Raw genomic sequence first — 22,319 nt, forward strand, 5'->3', positions numbered from 1 at the left:
TCACCAGGAGGAAGTCTTTGAGAAGAACAATCCTTTTTTTAAAATGATTTATTACGCAATGAACTGAACTAAACAAACTAACCCTAACCCTAACCCTAGTCCTAACTCTAAACCTACTCCCTAATCCTAAACCTAACCCTAACTTTAACTCTAACCTTAACCCTAACCCAAACTCTAACCCTAAGCATTTTCTGATATAGTTGTGTACTTACATACATCATGCAAAAAATATTTACACATTCAGTACATTGTAAATATGCATAATAACAATATGTGTAAGTACACATGGATTTACTAAGAAACTATTATGTAAATACACAGTAATTAGAGACACTTAATGCAATTTGTTTCCAGTTATTCTTATAAGCGTCTGCACCTCATCCTAACAAAATCAAACGTGTATGTGTGTGTGCTTTTTTGTAAACAGTTCAATTACATTTGACTTTCCCAGGGTTAATTCTTGTAGCTGGAGAATGGGGATTTGTCCAACCCCTCAACAATGTTAGGATGAAGCAATTCTTGTTTTATGAACTGCATTTATCATCCCATCCGATATACATTAGACCAGAAGAATTATATAACCCCATCACTGCAAGTTTAGGCATTATGCGGTCCACTGTGAAGAAAAATCCTTACAAATTACACAAGTGGAAAGGCCACAAATCACAGCTTTGCACCATTTAATGCAGCAGTTGCTGCAGTGTATCAGCTTTAAAGCTTAAAACACTAGAAAATCAATCATTAAAAAGTTTGTTAAATTAAAAGACAAATAACTAGACAGTAAATAGTATTATCTGGGATTTTGAAATGACCAGAGGACAGTAGCGTTGTTTTAACCACTTTTGCAGCAACGACTTCTTGTCTACAGAACATCTTGAACTTCTTGGTTGGTTCTTGGCTGTGGAGGTACAACACATTTCCCAACAACACGTGATACTTGAAACCCTGATTCAACAGGTTTTGCGAAACACATGTCAAGATGGTTGGTTGACATCAATTGTTTTGATTTATTTTACTGTTTGACAAAGCAATTAGGAGAAACACCCTTGTGCAGAGATAGAACTTGGGTTTTTATCCGTACTGAACAAAGCTGAATAGCTAAATTAATTAAGTTGACTAATGGTAAAGCAGGTTATACGAGCAAAAAGGCGAGTCTTGCTATCATCGGGTCCACCCTGTTTGTGGTGATTAATATACCGTAACAAATTGTTAATTACTGAGTTTTAATCAGATTGTAAATTTAACTTTGAACCTTGTGTGCGAAGAGGTGAAGGAACGACAAGTAATGAATTAGAGAGATTTGCAATTCATTGGAAAATGTATTCAATAGTTTGCTATGCAACCATCAATACTGTTTACAAAAGATTACTTTTAAGTTGCATTTTCAAATTATTATGAAGTTACATTTTGATGTGTTTATAATAATTATTAATGGCTCAGTGTCCCTGTCGAAATGTAATTTTATTTAGAATCATGTAAATGCTCAGAAAATAAGGCCCTGTGTATGTTATAAATAAATGTGTGTATTCAAAATTGTTTATTAAAATGTATCAATGTACATTCAGCCCACCCCTGGTGTAGAAAGACCGGCCCGGCTTTTCAGTGACGGGCCAGCTGAGAGAATTCGAATACTGAGTTTGTTTTAAATCATTTCTTTCTGCACCTATGCCAGCTGACCAATGTTTATTGTACCCAGAGGTAGCAGTAAAGGTCAAAGTGTGGAGTAGTGGTTAGGGCTCTGGACTCTTGCCTGGAGGGTTGTGGGTTCAATCCCTGGTGGGGACGCTGCTGTACCCTTGAGCAAGGTACTTTACCTAGATTGCTCCAGTAAAAACCCAACTGTGTAAATGGGTAATTGTATGTAAAAATAATGTGATATCTTGTAACAATTGTAAGTCGCCCTGGATAAGGGCGTCAGCTAAGAAATAAATAATAATATATTTAACTAGAGTTGTTCAGCCTCAATATTTACCAATGTATCACTTTCTCAATACTTGTTGAAGTGTTGTGTATAATTACCACATCATTTCATTAGTTTACAGTGCAATTCATTTGTGACAAACATTTGGTCAAATAATAAAGAAGGTTTTAGAATGACAAATCTTTTCACTATAAAAGTTTGTGGTGTGATCTGTGTTGGAAGACCATACTGCGTTTAAATGGTTAAACTGAAGCATGATGCACGATGCGTTTGGTATTGTGTTGGAAAGTGTACTAATAATTTATGATGGCTTTATCACAACACAAGCAAGTAAGAGATAAGGATTAGAAGTAACAGCCTTGTGGTCATTGAACCTGCTATGCTGTGCTCTCATGAAGCAATTACTGTATGTCAGAAGTGACATTGAAGAGATTCGAAGAATTATTTGATAAGAGCTTTTGCAACAAAAACAATGGTTAAATTAAAAGACAAATAACTAGACAGTGAATGGTATTAGTAAGACTCAAAACAGACATAACTGCTTAAAGGACCAATTAAAGTATACTACTATAAAAGTCACCTTTTATCTTGAATGTTGGCCTCTCTCTATGTGCTTTATATGTATGTGTGAAAATTTTGTTTCACCACAGGGCTGTTCTCTAAGGTGAAGTGTTCTCTTAGAAGAACTAAACACAAAGACTACTGTACTGGTAATGTCTCGCAATTAAACATAATATAATAGTTAATATATTTACCATATTAATTGGCCCTTAATGGCAACTTGGAATATGATGGATGATGGATGATAATGGGTTCCTTTGTTACATGTTACCCTACAAGTTCGACCCCTATGTTAGCTGTTAACAGTTTGGACACATTTACAATAATGGAGGATCCATTAGCCTGAAACATTAGTACAACTTCGCCAGAGCTGGTGGAATTTGTATGTTTAATCTCAGACCATTGTTACTCACAAAAGAAGCCAAATAAAAATTGAGTTCTTGTTGAGGTTCTTAAAAATAAAGATCAATCATGTTTCTATATTAAAGTTAAGAAGAGAGATATTCAGTAAGCATGCTTAAGTTCAAGGGTCACGGGATAGAGATTAATAAAGCACAATTTAAGGTGCTTAATGGAGTGACTTATCAGTGGTTGTTAAAGGTCAACTGACTCAATGGATTAAATTCAAGGAAGTCAGAGGCAGTCTCCTATCTTCTTAATACCCCAGGAGATATTGTTCCAACAGGTGCTGGAAGAAATGTTTGTTCAATGAGGCATTTCTACATGAGAGAAGATTTCAGTTTATCTTTGTTGTCAAGAGGTTGTGCTGTGGACTTGGAATAGGCAGCAAAGTGTTAAAAAGGTATGTGATCTAATTTATTCATATTAGTTTTAATACAGTATAATGCTGTTGCTATGTATTTCAATGGACCCTTCTTTTGAAACAAGTAAGAAAGCAAAGGTAGTTTGACTGAGAGGAACAAAACTATTGTAATGGTATGAAATTCTAGAACTTAGTTATATGAAGGGGTATTTGAATTATTGTTCTGAGTAGTTTCTTGTTAAAATAATTCTAGCAATAGTATTATTTAAAACATATTGATGTAAAGATGTACTATTTATTTTTTTAATGGAAACTAGTATGCTTTACTTTATTATTATTATTATTATTATTATTATTATTATTATTATTATTATTATTATTATTATTATTATTATTTTAAATTGCATTCATCAAATATTCATAGAGGTAAGAAAAAGGAGAGAACACTTCTGAGGTCACTGTTTTGCACACATATGCAGCTTTTAGAAGTATAGTTAGAAGAACTTGAATATTCCAATACATTTAGTCCAAAATAAGCATGGTTTCTTTTCTAAACTGTTTATAGTAGTAGCTGTTATAGTGCTAGTACTGAATGCAGGCAATAAAAGTGTGCATTATAAATATCGTATGGGAGATGCTGAAATTGAAGAAGGAACCTATGAAAAAGATGTAGGAGTATATGTTGACTCAGAAATGTCTTCATCTAGGCAATATGGGGAAGCTATAAAAAAGGCCAACAAAATGCTCAGATATATAGTGAAAAGCGTTAAATTTAAATCAAGGGAAGTAATGCTAAAACTTTACAATGCATTAGTAAGACCTCAACTAGAATATTGTGTTCAGTTCTGGTCACCTTGTTACAAAAATAATATTGCTGCTCTAGAAAGAGTGCATAGAAGGGCGCCCAGAATTATTCCTGGTTTAAAAGGCATGTCATATGCAGACAGGCTAAAATAATTGAATCTATGCAGTCTTGAAGAAAGAAGACTATGCGACAATCTGATTCAGGCATTCAAAATTCTAAAAGGTATTGACAATGTCAACCCAGGGGACTTTTTCAACCTGAAAAAAGAAACAGGGGTGACAAATGGAGTTTAGATAAAGGGGCATTCAGAACAGAAAATAGGAGGCACATTTTTACACAGAGAATTGTGGGAGTCTGCAACCAACTCCTCAGTAATGTTGTTGAAGCTGGATCCTTCAAGAAGCTGCTTAATGAGATTCTGGGATCAATAGGCTACTAACAACCAAACGAGCAAGATGGGCCGAATGGCCTCCTCTCATTTGTAACCTTTCTTATGTTGTTATGTTCTTATGTACAATCTATGTTCTGTTCAAGGCTATTAGAGTAATAAATGATTAGTTGCCATATAATCCTTTGAAATTTCATTTCAACCCTTCTATTTTATGAACAAGTGCCTGCAAGTTTTTTTTTGTTTTTTTATTGCATATTCCCAATGAACTGGTAAAGATTGCATCAAAGGAGTCCCATGCCTTATCGAAATTAACTTACCAACTGTAAACATTTAGTTATCATTCAAGAACTGTTTGGTGGAACACAAGTACTTGCTTGTTGTTTTTTGGTTATACATCACAGTGGATTTTGTAAAAAAAACATATTAAGATTTATTGATATACAATAAGTCCTTCCACATTTTAACACAATGCCAATATACTGTAATGCCAAAAATAATAAATCAGGGACAGACTCATCTCAATCTTGAAATCAAACAAGTTATAAATTCAACACTGCTTTACATTTCAACTGATCCAATATTTACGTTTCAGCTGATCCAGTATGGAGTAAGATTATACAGTGGTGCAAACTTATTTAAAGCACATTGCTTTTGTAATAGAGAACTTGCCTCTGTCTTCTTCAGTTTAGATAACCTGCCGGAAAAAATAACTAGAAATGAAGGACCCTGCTCATCTTCAAAGCATACAAACAAATGGAGAAGTCAATAAAGCATTTGAATTGAAAGAAAAAGGTACTGCATAATGACATTTGGTCACGAATATAAGAGAATGTTTTGCTTCAACTTTAAAACTACTTTTTCCAGTCAAATGTATGTCAATTAAAGACTCTTGTGCCAGCTACAAAAACACTGAAATTGCACCCTAACCCTAATGTGCTAAGGGAACTTAAGTGAAAACTTATCATATTGTTTACTACAGTAACTTTGCTAGGAGTTTCATACTATGAAGTCAAAACTCCATGGCTCCTCAACCCCATAAGCTATAATTTATATATAGTATATTGGTACCTAATAGATTAATTAAAATGTAATAAGACAAATATAAAACTAATAATTAATTATACTTTATGCTTTATTAAGTATTTTCAATTAATTGCAGATGGCATACAAAATGAAAACGGGTAAGCTTTTTCTTAGTCTAACAACATTAATACACATCAATTTATTTTACTTAATAAACACTTCAATGTATTCCTTCATGACTACTGCATGCTTTCTTCTTTAGGGCTTTTCACAAGATGAATGGACCGTTTTTTCCAGGACAGGATGCCAAAGGGGACGAAATGTAAGACTCACATCCAATGCAGATGTACTGGAACTGTTATGAAATAAGTTTAAGAACCTGTTGCTACTATTTCATGCTTTTTTTTTTTGCGTCCTATCAACAGGCCTAAGAAGAAGAAAGAAAAGGAGACTGCCGTTGGATTTTTTCAGCTGGTAATTTTTGGTTTTTGTTTAATATTTTCAAACAAATCTACTGTATGAGTTATCCTACTAAACAGAACACTAGATATGCACTATATGTTTAATATGTAATCTGTTTTTTGTTCTCCAGTTTCGTTTTGCGTCTGGCACTGATGTAATCATGATGGTAACTGGGGGATTCTGTGCACTGGTGCATGGGGCAGCCTCCCCTCTTATGTTGCTGGTGTATGGGATGATGACCGACACATTTGTGGCATACGAACTGGAAGTTCAGGAACTGAAAGATCCTAATAAAACATGCATCAACAGTACCATCAGTTGGAAAAATGGCTCTATATATGAAATAGCAGAAAATACCACCATATACTGTGGGTGAGTGATGTTTAATACCGACCTGAACATATATGACTTGCCACCTGTTTAGGATGATATAATAGTTTTTTTTTTTAAATACCCCTTATAACATTCTTTAGCTTGTCTACTGAAGAAGTCCTTAGTCGATTTATACTTTGATTAAACATAACAACATTTTGGTTTATTTCAAACTCAAACATTAAATTTATTTGTGATCTATTTTAAACAATACTAATTACCAGTGCTTAATTTGTAAAGAAAGAGGTGCAATGACAATAATTCTAAATCATAACAAGTTTATTTGAAAGAGTATTGTACATACTCTGGTGTTAGATTTTATAATCACGTATTCTACACCATATATGCAAAGCAGTATGTGCAGAAAAATAAATTAAAGGCAAATGCAGGACACACACACACACACATATATATATATATATATATATATATATATATATATATATATATATATATATATATATATATATATATATATCGACGAGGACACACACAAATTTTGCCCGTCCACTTTTTTGCTCTATGTATATGCACTATTATTCTGTGTTTTGTTATGGTTTGGCATTTAAACGGTTTAAAATTAAATAAAAAGTGGAAAGGCATCCAGATGACTCCAGAAGGTCGAGTGATTAAAAATAAATAAATAAAGAAAAGATACACACATCGTGTTTACTGAAATTAATGTTTGCTTGTATCGTTCAAGACGTTATTTCAAATCATGTTAGCTTATTTCATTTGTGTATAAAAAATGACAAGAGTCGCAGTCCTTCTTTCGCAGTCAGTGTCATTTTTATGGCACGTGAATGGTAAATTCATTAAATGTCCCTGGCAGTGGACTGTCTCTGTTTAGCTCACGCAAGAACTTGCAAAATGGATACAACGGTGTTGAGAGCAAACAATTAAATTTCGTAGCTGACAAGGTGCTGGGGCTATGCCTCGTCAAGCCCAAACAATGTGTCTTCATTCTGCAAAAAAGCTGCGATGGATATATACCTCAAGAGAGAGAGGTGCGGTTGATTTCCTGTGTCAATTCCTGTTAATTTATTCATTTCCGCAGCGCTGCGATAATTACAGTTTCTCCGCAACTCTTAGATTTCACTAACTTGCGATTTTACGCAAAACATTCACAACCCAAGGAGAGTTGCCATACAAAATGAATAGTTTCAGAAAATGTGGACCAGAAGTTCTGAAGATACAGTCTTCATCAGTCCAATCAATTCATCTTTTACCAATGCTATGTTCCAGACCAATTGTTTGTATTACTATGATTTTTCCCACCTATGAACAGAATGCAGTTTGGCTCCATTATATACTTTTTTTGTACTTGTTGATACATTTAAATTGCAAATGATGTGTGGTAATGTAAATGTATTCAGTCTAAACGATATCTTTAGCACTATTCTATACTAAGTGAATATTACTTTTGTCTCTCATAAACAGGGTGGATGTTGAAGCAGAAATGACCCTATTTGCATATTACTATGTTGGCATTGGAGTCGGAGTTCTTATTGTAAGCTACTTTCAAGTAAGTTAAACGCCATTGGAATTTCAATATACGATGCAGGGCTGATGAAACAACCGGGGCGGGGGGACTTTAACTGACCTAGTTAAATGAAGCTTTGGTTTTATATTTTTGGTTTGGTGGCAGTTTTTAACATTAGGCATGGTGTAATGAGTCTGCATGCAGTTTACCACTGTTCCAAATTCATTATTGTTGAACAACACTGAACTAAACACAAAAGTTGATGGCATTGTGTAATAGTTGTCAAAGTGTTGTGTTTTTTTTGTATTGTGTTATGTTAAAAAAAGGTCATGTCTAAAGTTTAGGATTTAGATGAAAAAAAATCTGCATGCAACTCAAGGGTCAAAACCTAAGGGTCAAATTTTTCTTTTTTGACTGATAAATGAAACAGTAATGCATAGATAACAATACTCTTTTTGAACTATGTGACTTATCAAGCTCTACAACCTAAAGATAAAGCACTTGCAATGCACATTTTTTCTAAGAAAAAAACATACCTGTTACTAATTTGGTATCACAAGTTTGATAAAGTTATATAAAAAGCAATTTCTGTTAATCCTCTCACTGCAGAATTACTGGGGCGATGTAATCATCCCTATTTTACAGAAGTAAAAAAATATAGATTTTAAACCTGATCTGCATTTTGGAAAATAATTAATGTTTTAAAATCTTAGTGCCAACCAACGTGTAGAAACAGCATATATTTCACATTCACATTTCCTAAAGGGGGAAACTTAACAAGCTGCCATCTCTTAGCACAATGTTAAAGCATACCCTAATATAACATCCCCAATAATTAAGCCCCAGTAATTGATTTGATATTCTTGTTCTTTTTAGATTGCTTTCTGGGTCACAGCTGCAGCTCGTCAAGTACAACGAATAAGAAAAGCATATTTTCGAAAAATAATGAGAATGGAGATTGGTTGGTTTGATTGCAATTCAGTTGGAGAGTTAAATACAAGAATTTCAGAGCAAGTATAATATTTTCGTCATTTGTATTTATTGATCGTCTTTTCCGTGTGTACTGACTGTGATATTTGGGCTATACTGTTTATTAAAAATAATGCCGTTGGTATCAGTGGTTTTAATAATTGCTTATCCTCACAGTGACATCAACAAAATCAACAATGCGATTGCTGACCAAGTGTCAATCTTCATGGAGCGCATATCTACATTTTTCTTTGGATTCATGGTTGGTTTCATTGGTGGCTGGAAACTGACCCTTGTTGTCATAGCAGTCAGCCCTCTCATCGGTTTGGGAGCTGGATTAATGGCGATGGTAATTGTGTTTCCTTTGTATTATTTACACATACAATGAATACAAGTGTTTTTAAAATGATAATTCGTAATACAAATAGAAAATGCTAAGCATTAATAGCCAGAGTTAGTAGTTGTCTCTGGAATTCTTCGTTGTCCATTCTTATTTTGCCAACACTGACAGAACTATTAACAGGTCATGATTCTACCCTTTTTGAGAAATATGGCATTACTTTAAAATAAGTTTTCCCAAAAAAGCAACGCTGACAGACAGATATACATGCATTTGATTTATTCTGTTTTCTTTAAGGCTGTTGCCAAATTGACTGGTCATGAGCTCAAAGCCTATGCCAAGGCTGGTGCTGTTGCAGACGAGGTACTTTCTTCTCTAAGAACAGTGGCTGCATTTGGTGGAGAGCAGAAAGAAGTAGAAAGGTGAAGTTTTGTATTTGTTTGCAGTTGAATTTAAAGTTACACAGTTTGAGATAAGCCATCTGAAACATTTCAACCAACAAATACATTCATATTTTCCACAACGTTGAAGTAATACTCTGCTCCAACATAATGTTGAAACCATCGTCCATTAAAAGACAAAAAAACACATCTACTGTACAGTCTACACTGCAACACGTGCAGTAAGATAGATTTACTTTTCGTCTACCTAAGACTAGTTCAATAATCTTTCATCTTGCTTTAGGTATGACAGAAACCTGACGGAAGCTCAAACCTGGGGTGTTAAGAAAGGAACGATTATAGGACTTTTTCAAGGATATCTGTGGTCTGTTATCTTTCTCTGCTATGCCCTGGCATTTTGGTATGGATCAAAGCTGGTAATAGATGAAAAGGAACTGACTCCAGGAGGCCTAATACAGGTATTGCATAACATGCATTACCAGCTATGATCTTTTAATTGAATTAATGACTCTTCGATCTTTTTCTGGATCGTGTGGTTTGTTTGATGTGATGTTTCAGAAATAGCCCGAATGTGTGTTTCACAGTGCTGTAGTTTTATAAAAGGTTGATTGAGATGATATGCACTATCACTGACACAAAGCCTTTATATGACTAGGTGTTTTTTGGAGTGCTGATGGCAGCTATGAATCTTGGCCAGGCTTCTCCATGCTTGGAAGCATTCGCCTCGGGCAGAGGTGCAGCACGAATTATCTTTGAAACAGTTGACAGGGTAAGAATGCTTTGTAACAGTGGCTGTATTTACTTTATCTGTTAAAATAAGACAGCCATATATATTGTAGTTCACTCTGTCAATCCCCTTTTTGCTTTTTTTTCGTGAAGGAACCTGAAATTGACTGTTTTTCAGAGGAGGGACACAAATTAGAAAACGTGAAAGGCAACATTGAATTCCATAACATCACTTTCCATTATCCATCCAGACCAGAAGTGAAGGTAGGTACTGTATTTGTTTTTGTTGTATTATACTTTAAATATAGACTGGAAAAAAAGATACAAATACAAAATGTATTTTTGTGTTGTTTAGATTTTAGATAAGCTAAGCATGGTTGTTAAAGCTGGAGAAACAACCGCATTTGTTGGGTCAAGTGGAGCTGGGAAAAGTACCACGGTGCAGCTCATCCAGAGATTTTATGACCCTTGGGAAGGAATGGTAATTAACATACATTTTATTTGTCTATGTTAGATCCTGTTGCTACAGTTGACACTGCAGTGTGGCAACAAAGAGCTGTCAGCAATTGCAAGTTCATTGATTGGATGTGAAAATATTATTTTAGCCAGCAACGTGAATGTAGTTTTCAAATGCTTAGGGAACAAGTTCACAGCAGCTGAATAGAATCCATTAGTTGGAAATATGTTACTCTGTTTATCATCCACACCAATACAACCAAATCATACCTTTTGAAATTGAACATTTAAATTAAAAACTGTTGTTTTTGAAGGGATTATGAACAACAGAATGTTAAGAGTGGGCAATTCTGGTCCTCATGGATCATTCCACTTCAGGTTTAATAAGTATACTAATTAATGGACCTACAGCCCTTGGCAGATATGACTTAAATATGCAATGATTAACTAAAATACATTGTTGTGCAGGTCACTCTGGATGGCCATGACATACGTAGTCTAAATATCCCATGGCTGCGTTCATTGATTGGTATTGTGGAACAGGAACCTGTTTTGTTTTCGACAACAATAGCTGAGAATATCCGATATGGGCGAGAGAATGTGTCAATGGAAGAGATCATTCAAGCAACAAAGGAGGCCAATGCCTATAACTTCATCACGGATTTGCCACAGGTAATGTTTATAAAGAAAATAGAAAACATGGCGTCCTGTAATCCTGTAATTGCATTATATGAGACAAATAGTGGATAGTAATGTTTTATAATTCATACAATAATATAGCTATGGTATAGCAATTATCCTTTATTTCTAGTAATTGCAATAGAATTACTAGTTGTAATAGTATTTGTAAATAATTTTGCACAAAACAGAAGCAGTAAAGTTTCAAGAGTAAATCTGTTTATTACATTATTTTTGACAGAAATTCGACACTCTGGTTGGTGAGGGTGGGGGTCAGATGAGTGGAGGGCAGAAACAGAGAATAGCCATCGCTCGAGCTCTTGTGAGGAACCCCAGGATTCTGCTGCTGGACATGGCAACCTCTGCACTCGACAATGAGAGTGAAGCTGTGGTTCAGGAGGCTCTTGATAAGGTGTACCTACTTGTTTCTATGTTCCAGCCACAACACATTTCCCATTTCCTGCATACAGTTGCATCACTGAATTTACAGGTTCCAAGAAAGAGGATTACCTTTGGCTATACCGGACCAAATCTTTGCAACAATCTGTCTGAACAGTCAGGGGACTTGAGTAATTGTCTATCTAGGTTTAGGGAACTGAAAGATTATTCTTAAGTATTTGTTGATTATCAATCAACCTTTATTTAATATAGCACCTTTCACAAAAACAATGCCTCAAAACGCTTTACATGGCTAAAACAGAAAATACAAGCAGGAAATACAATAAACACAGTAAATGAAAATACATGAGCAGGAGAGTAAATGCATAAATAAACAGATAAAACAGAAGGAAATAAAAACAAGATCAATAAAACAATAAGAATGCAATGAAATGTGTCATCAGTCTATTTTAAAAGCTGCAACCGTTGGTGCTTCCCTTACAGAAATGGGGAAATCTTTCCATAATTTAGGGGCCCTGTAACTGAAAGCTCTGCCACCAATGCTAGTTTTTACAATTTTGGGAATAGTGAGCAGCCTGGTATAATGGGATCGGAGAGGCTGCCTAGGAACATATGGAATTAGAAGATCATTCAGGTAAGAGGGAGCCAGATCATGTAAAGCTTTGTAGGTTATAAGCAGAAGCTTAAAATCAGCCCGAAACCTAACTGGAAGCCAATGTAGGGCTGCCGATACCGGTGTAATATGGTCATACTTTCTTGTTTTAGTTAAAATCCTGGCAGCAGCATTTTGTACAAGTTGCATACGGGATAAAACTTGACTTGGAATGCCGGAGAATAGACAATTACAATAATCAGTTCTAGATGTTACAAAGGCATGCATCAGTCTCTCTGTGTCTTGTAGTGAAAGAGAACATCTTATTTTGGAAATATTTCTAAGATGAAAGAAAGACACTTTAGTTACTCTCCTAATATGAGGTTCGAAAGAAAGAACTGGGTCAAAAAGTACACCCAAGTTTCTCATTTCAGTCTTCAGTGCAAAAGGGAAGATGTTTCCAGTAGATGCACAAAGGTTGATCTTATTTAATTGTTTTTTTTAACCTAGCAACATTACCTCTGTTTTATCTGAGTTTGACAATAGGAGGTTTTTTTACATCCATAGCTTAATGTCAGTAAGGCATGTAGTCAGATTATTTATGGCTACAGTGTCACCTGGTTTCACAGATAGGTATAGTTGGGTGTCATCGGCATAGAAGTGAAAGTTTACAACATGTTTGCGAACAATATTGCCCAAGGGTAGCATATATAAAGAAAACAAAATCGGTCCTACAACGGAGACCTGCGGGACACCACATGTGACTTCAGATAGATTATGATTATAATTTGTTTACTGTAATTGTAAAACATGTTTTCTTTTCATAATTGTGTGCTTGTTCAATAAGTCTTCAATTGTTTTTCTGTGTTATTTAGGTTCGTGTGGGTAGAACAACAATTTCTATAGCCCACCGCTTATCCACAATCAGAAATGCAGATGTCATCATTGGATTTGAGCGTGGGAAAGCTGTGGAGAAAGGAACACACAAAGACCTGCTGGAAAGAAAAGGGGTTTATTTCACTTTGGTCACTTTGCAGAACCAAGGCAGTGACACCATAAGTGAAAAGCCAAAGAAAAGTATGCTTTGTAAAATATATATTTAACATCATTCAATTAGTAACCTGCCAGAAAACTTGTAACACATAATTCAAAATTATTTCTCAGTGGCTGCAAATGAAGATATCGAGGACCCAACAATAGAACGAGTTAGAAGACTTAGTGAAGGAGGTTACCGATCCAGTTTCAGGTACAAAAATCAATGTTATGATACAATAGACCAGCTTATATGAACCCAGTAGTCCAAACTGATCTATAGTCTTAACCCTGCTGTCCTAATGAAATGCATGCCGATCACAACTGTAAAGACACACTTTAAAATTCATTGCATTCAAATACAAAATTGCAGTCATGACCATTTCATGAAGTCACTCAATGAAGATGAATTCACAGATTTCACCAACATTATATAGTTATGTTCCGTGTGCCAATTCATATAGGACGACAACTTGACTACAAAATATTTTTCTTGTGATGTTTGGTATTTTGTTTGTATGTTTCTTTTAGGCATATGAATCCACTTTTCTGATCATAATTCTAATATTACTGTAACTGAAGTTTTAACTTTCTAGTTAAAAGTCTTATGTTTGTCTATTTGTAGGAACTCTCTGCGTCTGCGATCGAAATCACAGCTATCAAACGCATTTCCTCCAACTATTTCTGGAAATGTTGATTTTAGTTTACCTGTTGATAGCAGTGATGGCCTTGACATCGAGGACGAGGAAGAAATGGTATGTCTGTCGTCTTCTTCTTCTTCTTCTTCTTCTTCTTCTTCTTCTTCTTCTTCTTCTTCTTCTTCTTCTTCTTCTTCTTCTTAATATTTTAAACAATATTTGCACATTACATGTATATGTAATACTAGCTTTAATAGTTACACTGGAATTTCCACAACAATCTGGAACAAAGATGAAAACTATTGTGGACTTAATTAAAAACCAATAGACACAGATGTGTAGTGATTTTATTTCAGTACCAATTGTTTCAGTGCAAATTGATTACTGACTCTCAGAACTCAATTGGCTAGATTTCAATCAGCCCAGAGATGAAGAACAGCAGTTGTCCCATGCAAAGGCAACCCCACCACTGTAACCATACTCAAAACATAATAACTTTTGCATCCACGTTCTTGTTGAACAGAAATTATTTTAAAGCTTTTAAAATCCAAATGTATCTACCATCCAATGTATTGTGACAGGATACAGAGGATGTAGCCGAAAGAGTGAACATTGAACCTGCACCAGTAGCTCGGATTTTGAAATACAATGCACCAGAATGGCCCTACATGTTGTTTGGTACTTTTGGTGCTGCAGTGAATGGTGCTGTGAATCCAATCTATGCAGTTTTATTTAGCGAGATTCTTGGGGTAAGAAACTAAAAATCTAAAAGTCTACTAGAAAGGTTTAATAAATGTGTTAAAGTAACTTTCATTTTCATTTTATGTTACAGACATTTTCTATACCCAACCTGGAAAAGCAAAAAAATCAAATTAGTGGAATATGTTTGGTTTTTGTTATTGTTGCTGTTGTAGCTTTCTTCACACAGTTTTTACAGGTAATCACACACTTGTACATAGCAATAAGTACTGGCATTATTATTATTATTATTATTATTATTTACATAGATAGCTTAAATGATTGGGTATTCTTTAACTGTCAAATTAATTAATCCCCACCTACATGCACTGTATTCATTTTAAAGGGTTATGCTTTCGGGAAATCTGGTGAACTGCTCACAAGGAGACTTCGTAAGCTTGGCTTCCAGGCAATGCTGGGGCAGGAGATTGGCTGGTTTGATGATCCCAGAAACAGTCCAGGTGCTTTAACTACAAGACTCGCCACTGATGCTTCCCAGGTCCAAGGGGTGAGCTGAAGTGCTTACTTTTCCGGCATATGCAACAAGAAAATTACACAACAAGAAACTTGTGTATACCGGTACCTCTTTCTGTAAAGAAAACTATTCATGCACCATGTGTGATTCATGATTTATGAACTCTACTCATTGCTGCGACATTGAATACTTAAGCACAGTTTGTTTAGTAATGTAGCGATACATGACAGAGTTGTACCTGGAGGTACCAACTGCCAACATAACATTTGTAAACACCAAGTCATGCAGCATGGTACTCCCTCACCTGCACTTAATAAAAATCCTACTGGAGTATGCATATTATTTTTAGGGATATGAAATTGATATTAAACACAACCCACTTTCTCCCATTTTGTTTAGGCCACTGGATCACAGATCGGAATGATTGTCAATTCTTTGACCAATATTGGAGCCTCTCTGATAATTGCATTTTACTTCAGCTGGAAATTAAGTTTGGTGGTGATTTGTTTCCTCCCATTAATTGGACTGTCTGGAGCTTTCCAGGCTAAAATGCTGACAGGTTTTGCAAACCAAGACAAGAAAGCCATGGAAACCGCAGGACAGGTAAACCTGGCCGTTCACACCTGATGACAAGCGTTCAGCAGCATCAACATTTAGGAGCTTCCATACTGCTTCGGAGGCCCATATCTAGATAACACAGTGGGATTTTGGCCTATGTATCAAGCTCTGGTTCACAGTCTAAAGAAAGAGCTTGCGCCTACCCAGGTATACATATACAATCTGGCAAAGCAAAATACACAACTCGCTAAAAGAAATGAGTCACTTTATTGAAAACTACAAGGCACTTATATAAGGTTGACTATTTATTTTCAAAAATGGTAGATTGTCCAATTTAAACGTGTTCAAAATACAACAAGAATGATGGTGATATTAAGTTAACTTTTGGAATTTTGTAATGTTATGTTAATGGATTTAATTAATTAGCAATATTCTTGAGTAAATTGTGTAAATTGCGAATATGTTTGCTTCTGCTTATTCAGGTTTCAAGCGAAGCTCTCGGAAACATTCGAACTATTGCAGGCCTGGCTAAGGAGAACATGTTTGTTAAATTGTATGAGCTACAGCTAGAGGAACCATACAGAGCAGCTAAAAAGAAAGCTGTTGTGTACGGGGTCTGTTTTGCATTTGCACAATGTGTCATCTTTATGGCATATGCAGCCTCATTTAGATTTGGAGGGTATCTGGTCAACAACGATGGAATCCACTACATTGTGGTTTTCAGGTATGTTTTGTATCATTTTGTGATCCCTAGTCAATTTAGCAATTTGATTGTGTATGGATTAAAGCCATAAAGGCTTCTTTGACAACTATAATTAAAGATACGATTTTGTCACAGAGACTTGGCGGTCAGGGAAATCGTGAAAATCGTGAATTTGAACAAGTCAGTGAAATCTTGGAAATTAATGTAAAAACACATTTGGTTAGGCACTTCCTTTATTTCCTTTAAAAATGCAGTATGTCATGCACTGAAAATACAAACCTGCAAGTATCTGTAATTATTTGGTTGTGTGTGCACACAGCATTTACGTGTAGCTATGTAGGTCAGCAAATTAGATTTGTATTTTGTAGCTGAGCAAGCATGTAAATGAACACAGATCGGATGTACTGTAAACTCTCGATTGTGATCTTCACATACATACAGCACTTGTTAATTTCTTTTTTTAAACATAAAAGTAGGCTTGCTTCTTCAAAAAATATTAATTAATACTTCTTGAAACTTTTTTTTCATACACTGTAGTGTACCCAAGTAGTCTGTTGAAAATAAATACTCACTTGCTCTAAAACTAAACATTGTTAAATAAAATACTTCAGACTGCCGTTGAACATCTCTTTTTATTTCCTGCAAACTGTAGCTAAAATGTGAGGTTTATCTGTTTTGTAGTCTTTTTTCTGATCTTTGATGCCCCACTTCTTGAACACGGTGCCTGCCTGTGTGATCTGACTTTTCAACTCTCTGTTTTCTTTTTTTTGTTTGTTTTTATTTTTAAAGGGGGAGTGCTCTGTAGGCTACTCAGAAACAACCAATTTAACCAGATTAAGCAATCTCGTTCTTATTATTGAAGAATACTTATATATTGTTACATTTTGAACACATGAATAAAAACAATTATTTGACATGCTGATTTTGTATATATATATAATATATATGTGTGTGTGTGTGTACATTTACACCGGATGCGCACAGAGAAATAGGTAGGAACACCGTTTATTTCAGACCCCGTCTGTTTCGCTATGTGGCTGGTGTGAAAGGCTACATTGTACAGTATTAAAAAAGAAAGGATGTTACGTTGGTGTGAAAGGACCTTTAAGTAAGTTTTGTACTCTAAAGTAACATTTAAACTTGTCAGCAGTCAAAAGCAATAGTCTTTATATTACTGTTTTTTTTGTACAATTTAAAAGCTCTTGTGTATGTTGATGTAGCTAACCTACATTATTTGGTGGCCTTTCTGTGACCCATTCTGTGAGTTCTTTTTTTTTTTTTTCCGCAACTTGCCCGTGAAATGTACAAAAAAATCACCATGCTAAAATCGTGTCCTTAACTATAATCTATTTGATAAGTACATTCGAAAGTAATAAAGGATATACAGTAATTTCTATTTAAAAACATAGCATGCCATATTCATGAAATTAAGTTTAAACATGGCTTGCAGAACACATGGGCAAGTTTGAGCTAAAAGTGGTTCAACTGAATTTTTTATATCCTTAAATTACTGTCAGGCTTGGTGAATATGGCCCAACATGTACTGGAACAGTGTTGGCAATATTTTTAGATAAATACCTTTTGAACGTAAATGATTTCTAATCACAAAGCATGTAATGTTCTTTGTTTTGTAGAGTAATATCTGCAGTAGTGATCAGTGGAACTGCTTTGGGAAAAGCCTCCTCTTTCACTCCTGATTATGCTAAGGCTAAAATTGCAGCTGCACAATTGTTTAAGTTGCTTGACCGAGTTCCCAAAATAAGCATAAACAACAGCCAGGGAGAAAAATGGGTAAGACACTGTTTGTCCATATCAATTAATTCGATATAGCTTTGTTTATCTAATAACATCTGGTATTCCTCTTTTCAAATCTAATTGTACCAAAATTATTTCACAGGATTCCTTTAGAGGAGAGATTGACTTTATTTCCTGCAAGTTTACCTATCCAGCTCGACCTGATATTCAAGTATTAAAAGGTCTTTCAGTGTCTGTGAAACCTGGACAGACCTTAGCATTTGTTGGAAGCAGTGGATGTGGAAAAAGCACCAGCATTCAGCTACTTGAGCGATTCTATGACCCAGAGGAAGGAAAAGTTGTAAGTTATTGTAATGATTTTTCATCTCCTTACTGTTTGTTGTCTTACAATCAAACTTACAAAGCCACATTGATTTCTAGCTTTTAAGATAACATCGATATTGTACTATGGCTATGGTAATTCTGTTTTAACAATCTGACCTTTTTTGTGTGTTTTGGTAGCTAATTGACAGGCATTTGTCAAAGAATGTTAATGTGCCATTCCTGAGGTCTAAAATTGGAATAGTTTCCCAAGAGCCTGTGCTATTTGACTGCAGCATTGCTGAGAATATTAAATATGGGGACAACACTCGAGAAGTCACCATGGATGAAGTCTTTGCTGCTGCCAGGAAGGCTTACCTGCATGATTTTGTTTTGACTCTGCCAGATGTAAGTTAACCAGTTTTATTTATTTATTTATTTATTTATTTATTTATTTATTTATGGGTAGTTTTTGACTTATGCAGTACCAGTATGTTGACTCTTTATTTCTGTAAATAATCCCTAATTTAATCTTTCACATTTTAACCCCAGACTTTTTAAGCCTTTTTAGGAATAACATTTTTATATGAAATATAGTTAGAAGGCCAAATACACATAAGTTGATGTAACATAATGTATTCGAGAATTTTGTGTATTTATTATGAAAATACAATCTTAAAGTAAAATGTAATTGTCTCGTCTGTGCCATGCTTAATATGGTCTCTTGGTTCATCTTAATATTGTCGAGCAGTTGGCCTGGGTCCTGCTTGAAAGCTGCTCAGACCAGAGATTTACTGGTGATCTCAAAGTCTTGCTACAAACAGCTTTCCCTACCACAGTGTAGCACAGATACACTAGAGATGTTTTTAATCAGCCACATATCCTCTGGGCGGCTTTGAGCAGCTTTCAGTGGATGAGTTCACAACACTCAAATATAAACATCCAATTTGGTACTGTTTTATTTGAAGTGAGCCACAGGAGGCAATGCTTGTTATTGTTTGGGGATTTACTTTTTCTTCATATTGGAAAGCTTTGTACAGTATACCAGCTTAACAAAGATAACAATATGGGCTTTATTTCTACAGAAATATGAAACACAAGTTGGTGCCCAAGGTTCTCAACTGTCCCGGGGCCAGAAACAGCGAATAGCTATAGCCAGAGCTATTGTTAGGAATCCAAAAATCCTCTTATTGGATGAAGCCACATCTGCACTGGACACAGAAAGTGAAAAGGTACCGCAAAATAATGACATTACAGTTGCATAGACATTCTCCTTGACACTCTGGTTTTCAGTGACACAAGCTGAACTGTGAGATGTGCAGCTGTACTGGTTGCTGGGAACCATCGGTGGTCATCTGAGACCTTTGGACTAGATCATGTGACACCCATCTTCCAATATAAGTCTGCTTCCTGACAGTAGATGAACAATATTTTCCCCATTATAATTGTTTGTGGATAACAGGATTTTTCTTCATTTGATCTATGGTATGCAAAACACCCTGTAGGAGTCTGTTTGAAGGTATGTGTGTGAGTACAAGCAAGTCTGGTAATGCATCTAATTGGAAAATGCATACTACACATTCACAATACATGGTTTCTTCTTTCAGATTGTCCAGGCAGCACTGGATGAGGCTAGACGAGGACGGACCTGCATTGTCATTGCACACCGCCTGTCCACGATTCAGAATGCTGATATCATAGCTGTCATGTCTCAAGGGGTTGTTATTGAAGCAGGGACACACAAAGAACTCATGGCCAAAAAGACAGCATACTACAAACTTGTCACAACTGGGGCTCCAATCAGTTAATATGTAACACCTCAGGGCTCCCGAGTAACATAGAACACCTGATGCATTAATAGAATGAACCCATCAGTGTGTTCAACAAGATACTTTAAATCCGAAGTCCAGATGCCCAGATAAGAGGTGAATGATATGAGTGTCATGTCACCTGACTAATAACCTTTTACTATAAAAGGGTCTGACTCTTTCTCATTATGATATGTAAACAAAGTCTTTTATTTACTAGAAGATACTTGTAAGTAATCCTTAATTCAATTATAGATTTTAATTAAAAGCTATTAATGTTATTCTGTTAAAAAAGTGTAAACATTCAATGAACTATAAAAAAGGTAACTACTATAAACTGTTGTAAGTCGTGAAGGTTGGTTGCATGGTAATCACTTTTACATTTAAAAACAGTCAACTGAAACTAATTGGTTTTCTTTTAGGCTAAAAAAACTTATTTGTGTGTTCAATAAATAGAAATACCACACTGTGCTGTACATCATTTTTCTGTTAACATCAGTTAAGCTTAGAACATCTCTACCCTGACAAACGTTAGGTTAGTTACTGTAACCCTGGTTCCCTTAAAGAGAAGACGACCACCAACGAACATTATGTATGGGATATGCCTGACCATTGGGTAGGTATTGCTGAGCTGTCTATACCAGAGCTGCCGATAGGCCCCTTCCTGGGATGATGCACTCAGTCCCGCCCATAGAGGGATTAAAATCCATCGACCTCGCGGTTGGTGGTCGTCTTCTCTTTCAGGGAACCAGGGTTACAGTAAGTAACCTAACGTTTCCTTTCAGAGCCGATGCATCAGAACCGCATAACCCAGTGGTTAGCAGTGTGAGCTTACACCCTCAAGGAACCTGGAGAAAGTATGCGGTGTAGCCCAGCTAGCCTTAGTACAAATATCAGACTTTGAGGCCCCTCTGAAGAGAGCCCAAGATGTAGCTTGTGCAGATACCCTCCGCAGTGGGGGCAAGCCAGCACCATCATACGCAGTCGAGACTGTGTCCGCAATCCAATGTGACACACGCTACTTTGAGAGGGGCTGTCCTTGGGTCAGTGTCCCATGACAGACAAAGAGCTGGTCAGACTGACACAGAGCTCTTGTCCTATCCACATAGCATGTCAATGCCCGCACGGGCAGAGGAAATTCAATCTCTCATCCTCCGTTGAAGCAAACTGTGGTGGATGGAAGGACTCCAGTTCCACAGACTGATTAATATGGAAGGCTGTGATCACCTTGGGGAGGAAAGCAGGGTTGGTGCGCAGAGACATCCTGCTGCCATCCTCCCAAATACGCATGCAGGAGCTGTGCACAGACAGTGCCTGCAGCTCACTGACCCGCTTAGCAGAGGTGATAGTCACGAGGAAGGCTGTCTTCATAGTACGCGGTGCCCGAGTACTGTGGGCACCGCGTGCACCGCATACCATGCAGCACCATATGCCCGTGCACTAGTGTAGCAGTGGCACCAAGCGCCGTGTGTACTGCGTGCACCATGCGTATTGAGCACCGTGCGCACTGAGTACCATAGCACTAGCACTGTAGCAGTGTGCACCGCGTGCACCGAGTACCGAGAGTACTATGTGCTCCGTGTACCGGGCAGCGCTGTGTCTGTGCACTGATGCTGTAGTGCTGGGCACCGTGTGCCATATGCAATGAGCACCTTGCTCATCGAGATACCAAAGTATCAAGTGCTATGTATGCGCCGCGGTACCGAAGCACTGAGGAGGCAGCTATGCAATTGTGCTTACCCTAACCGAGTGGTCACACACACCTGGTCAGCGCGTAGCATGCACCAGGGGGACACAAGTGCCGAAGTCGCGGTGGGCGAGTTGAAGCAGACAGCAAAAAACCACAGTAGAACAGACAGTATAGGGGAGAGCACAATGTTTGTTTACAAGGCCTGACTCACCGAGGTTGGCGGGCCTACACAGCCGGCGAGGTCTACTTAACAGCGGGGATGCGGCAAGGCCTAGCCCCG

General features: G+C 36.5%; 1 protein-coding gene across 2 annotated transcripts; it reads left to right on the forward strand.

The window, feature by feature from the left end:
• The first annotated feature begins 3,176 nt into the window (after positions 1 to 3,176).
• On the forward strand, positions 3,177 to 20,815 carry LOC117426689 (bile salt export pump-like). 2 transcript variants are annotated; one of them, XM_059033710.1, is made up of 29 exons: positions 3,177 to 3,284; positions 5,126 to 5,233; positions 5,601 to 5,622; positions 5,727 to 5,786; positions 5,890 to 5,938; positions 6,057 to 6,298; positions 7,739 to 7,823; positions 8,658 to 8,791; positions 8,928 to 9,099; positions 9,388 to 9,512; positions 9,775 to 9,949; positions 10,147 to 10,260; positions 10,371 to 10,481; positions 10,573 to 10,698; positions 11,142 to 11,345; positions 11,593 to 11,763; positions 13,218 to 13,419; positions 13,507 to 13,588; positions 14,000 to 14,129; positions 14,594 to 14,761; positions 14,845 to 14,949; positions 15,097 to 15,258; positions 15,625 to 15,828; positions 16,266 to 16,507; positions 18,121 to 18,277; positions 18,384 to 18,581; positions 18,743 to 18,949; positions 19,627 to 19,773; positions 20,149 to 20,815. In XM_059033710.1, exons 2-29 carry the CDS (start codon positions 5,158 to 5,160, stop codon positions 20,347 to 20,349), a joined length of 4,071 nt encoding a protein of 1,356 aa, XP_058889693.1. In that variant the 5' UTR covers positions 3,177 to 3,284; positions 5,126 to 5,157; the 3' UTR covers positions 20,350 to 20,815. The 2 variants fall into 2 exon arrangements, with proteins under 2 accessions (XP_058889693.1, XP_034781124.2); XM_034925233.2 differs by lacking the exons at positions 3,177 to 3,284; positions 5,126 to 5,233; positions 5,601 to 5,622; ... (1 more) ...; positions 5,890 to 5,938; positions 6,057 to 6,298 and adding an exon at positions 7,393 to 7,550.
• The last annotated feature ends 1,504 nt before the right edge of the window (positions 20,816 to 22,319 follow it).

The sequence above is a fragment of the Acipenser ruthenus genome, chromosome 11 (assembly GCF_902713425.1).
Source record: "Acipenser ruthenus chromosome 11, fAciRut3.2 maternal haplotype, whole genome shotgun sequence".
Lineage (NCBI taxonomy): Eukaryota > Metazoa > Chordata > Actinopteri > Acipenseriformes > Acipenseridae > Acipenser > Acipenser ruthenus.

Coding starts and splice junctions, on each gene's coding strand:
- LOC117426689 (XM_059033710.1), top strand. CDS start 5,158: ATGAAGGACCCTGCTCATCTTCAAAGCATACAAACAAATGGAGAAGTC. Junction 7,824..8,657: donor TTATTGTAAGCTACTTTCAA/GTAAGTTAAACG, acceptor TGTTCTTTTTAG/ATTGCTTTCTGGGTCACAGC. Junction 13,589..13,999: donor GGTTACCGATCCAGTTTCAG/GTACAAAAATCA, acceptor GTCTATTTGTAG/GAACTCTCTGCGTCTGCGAT.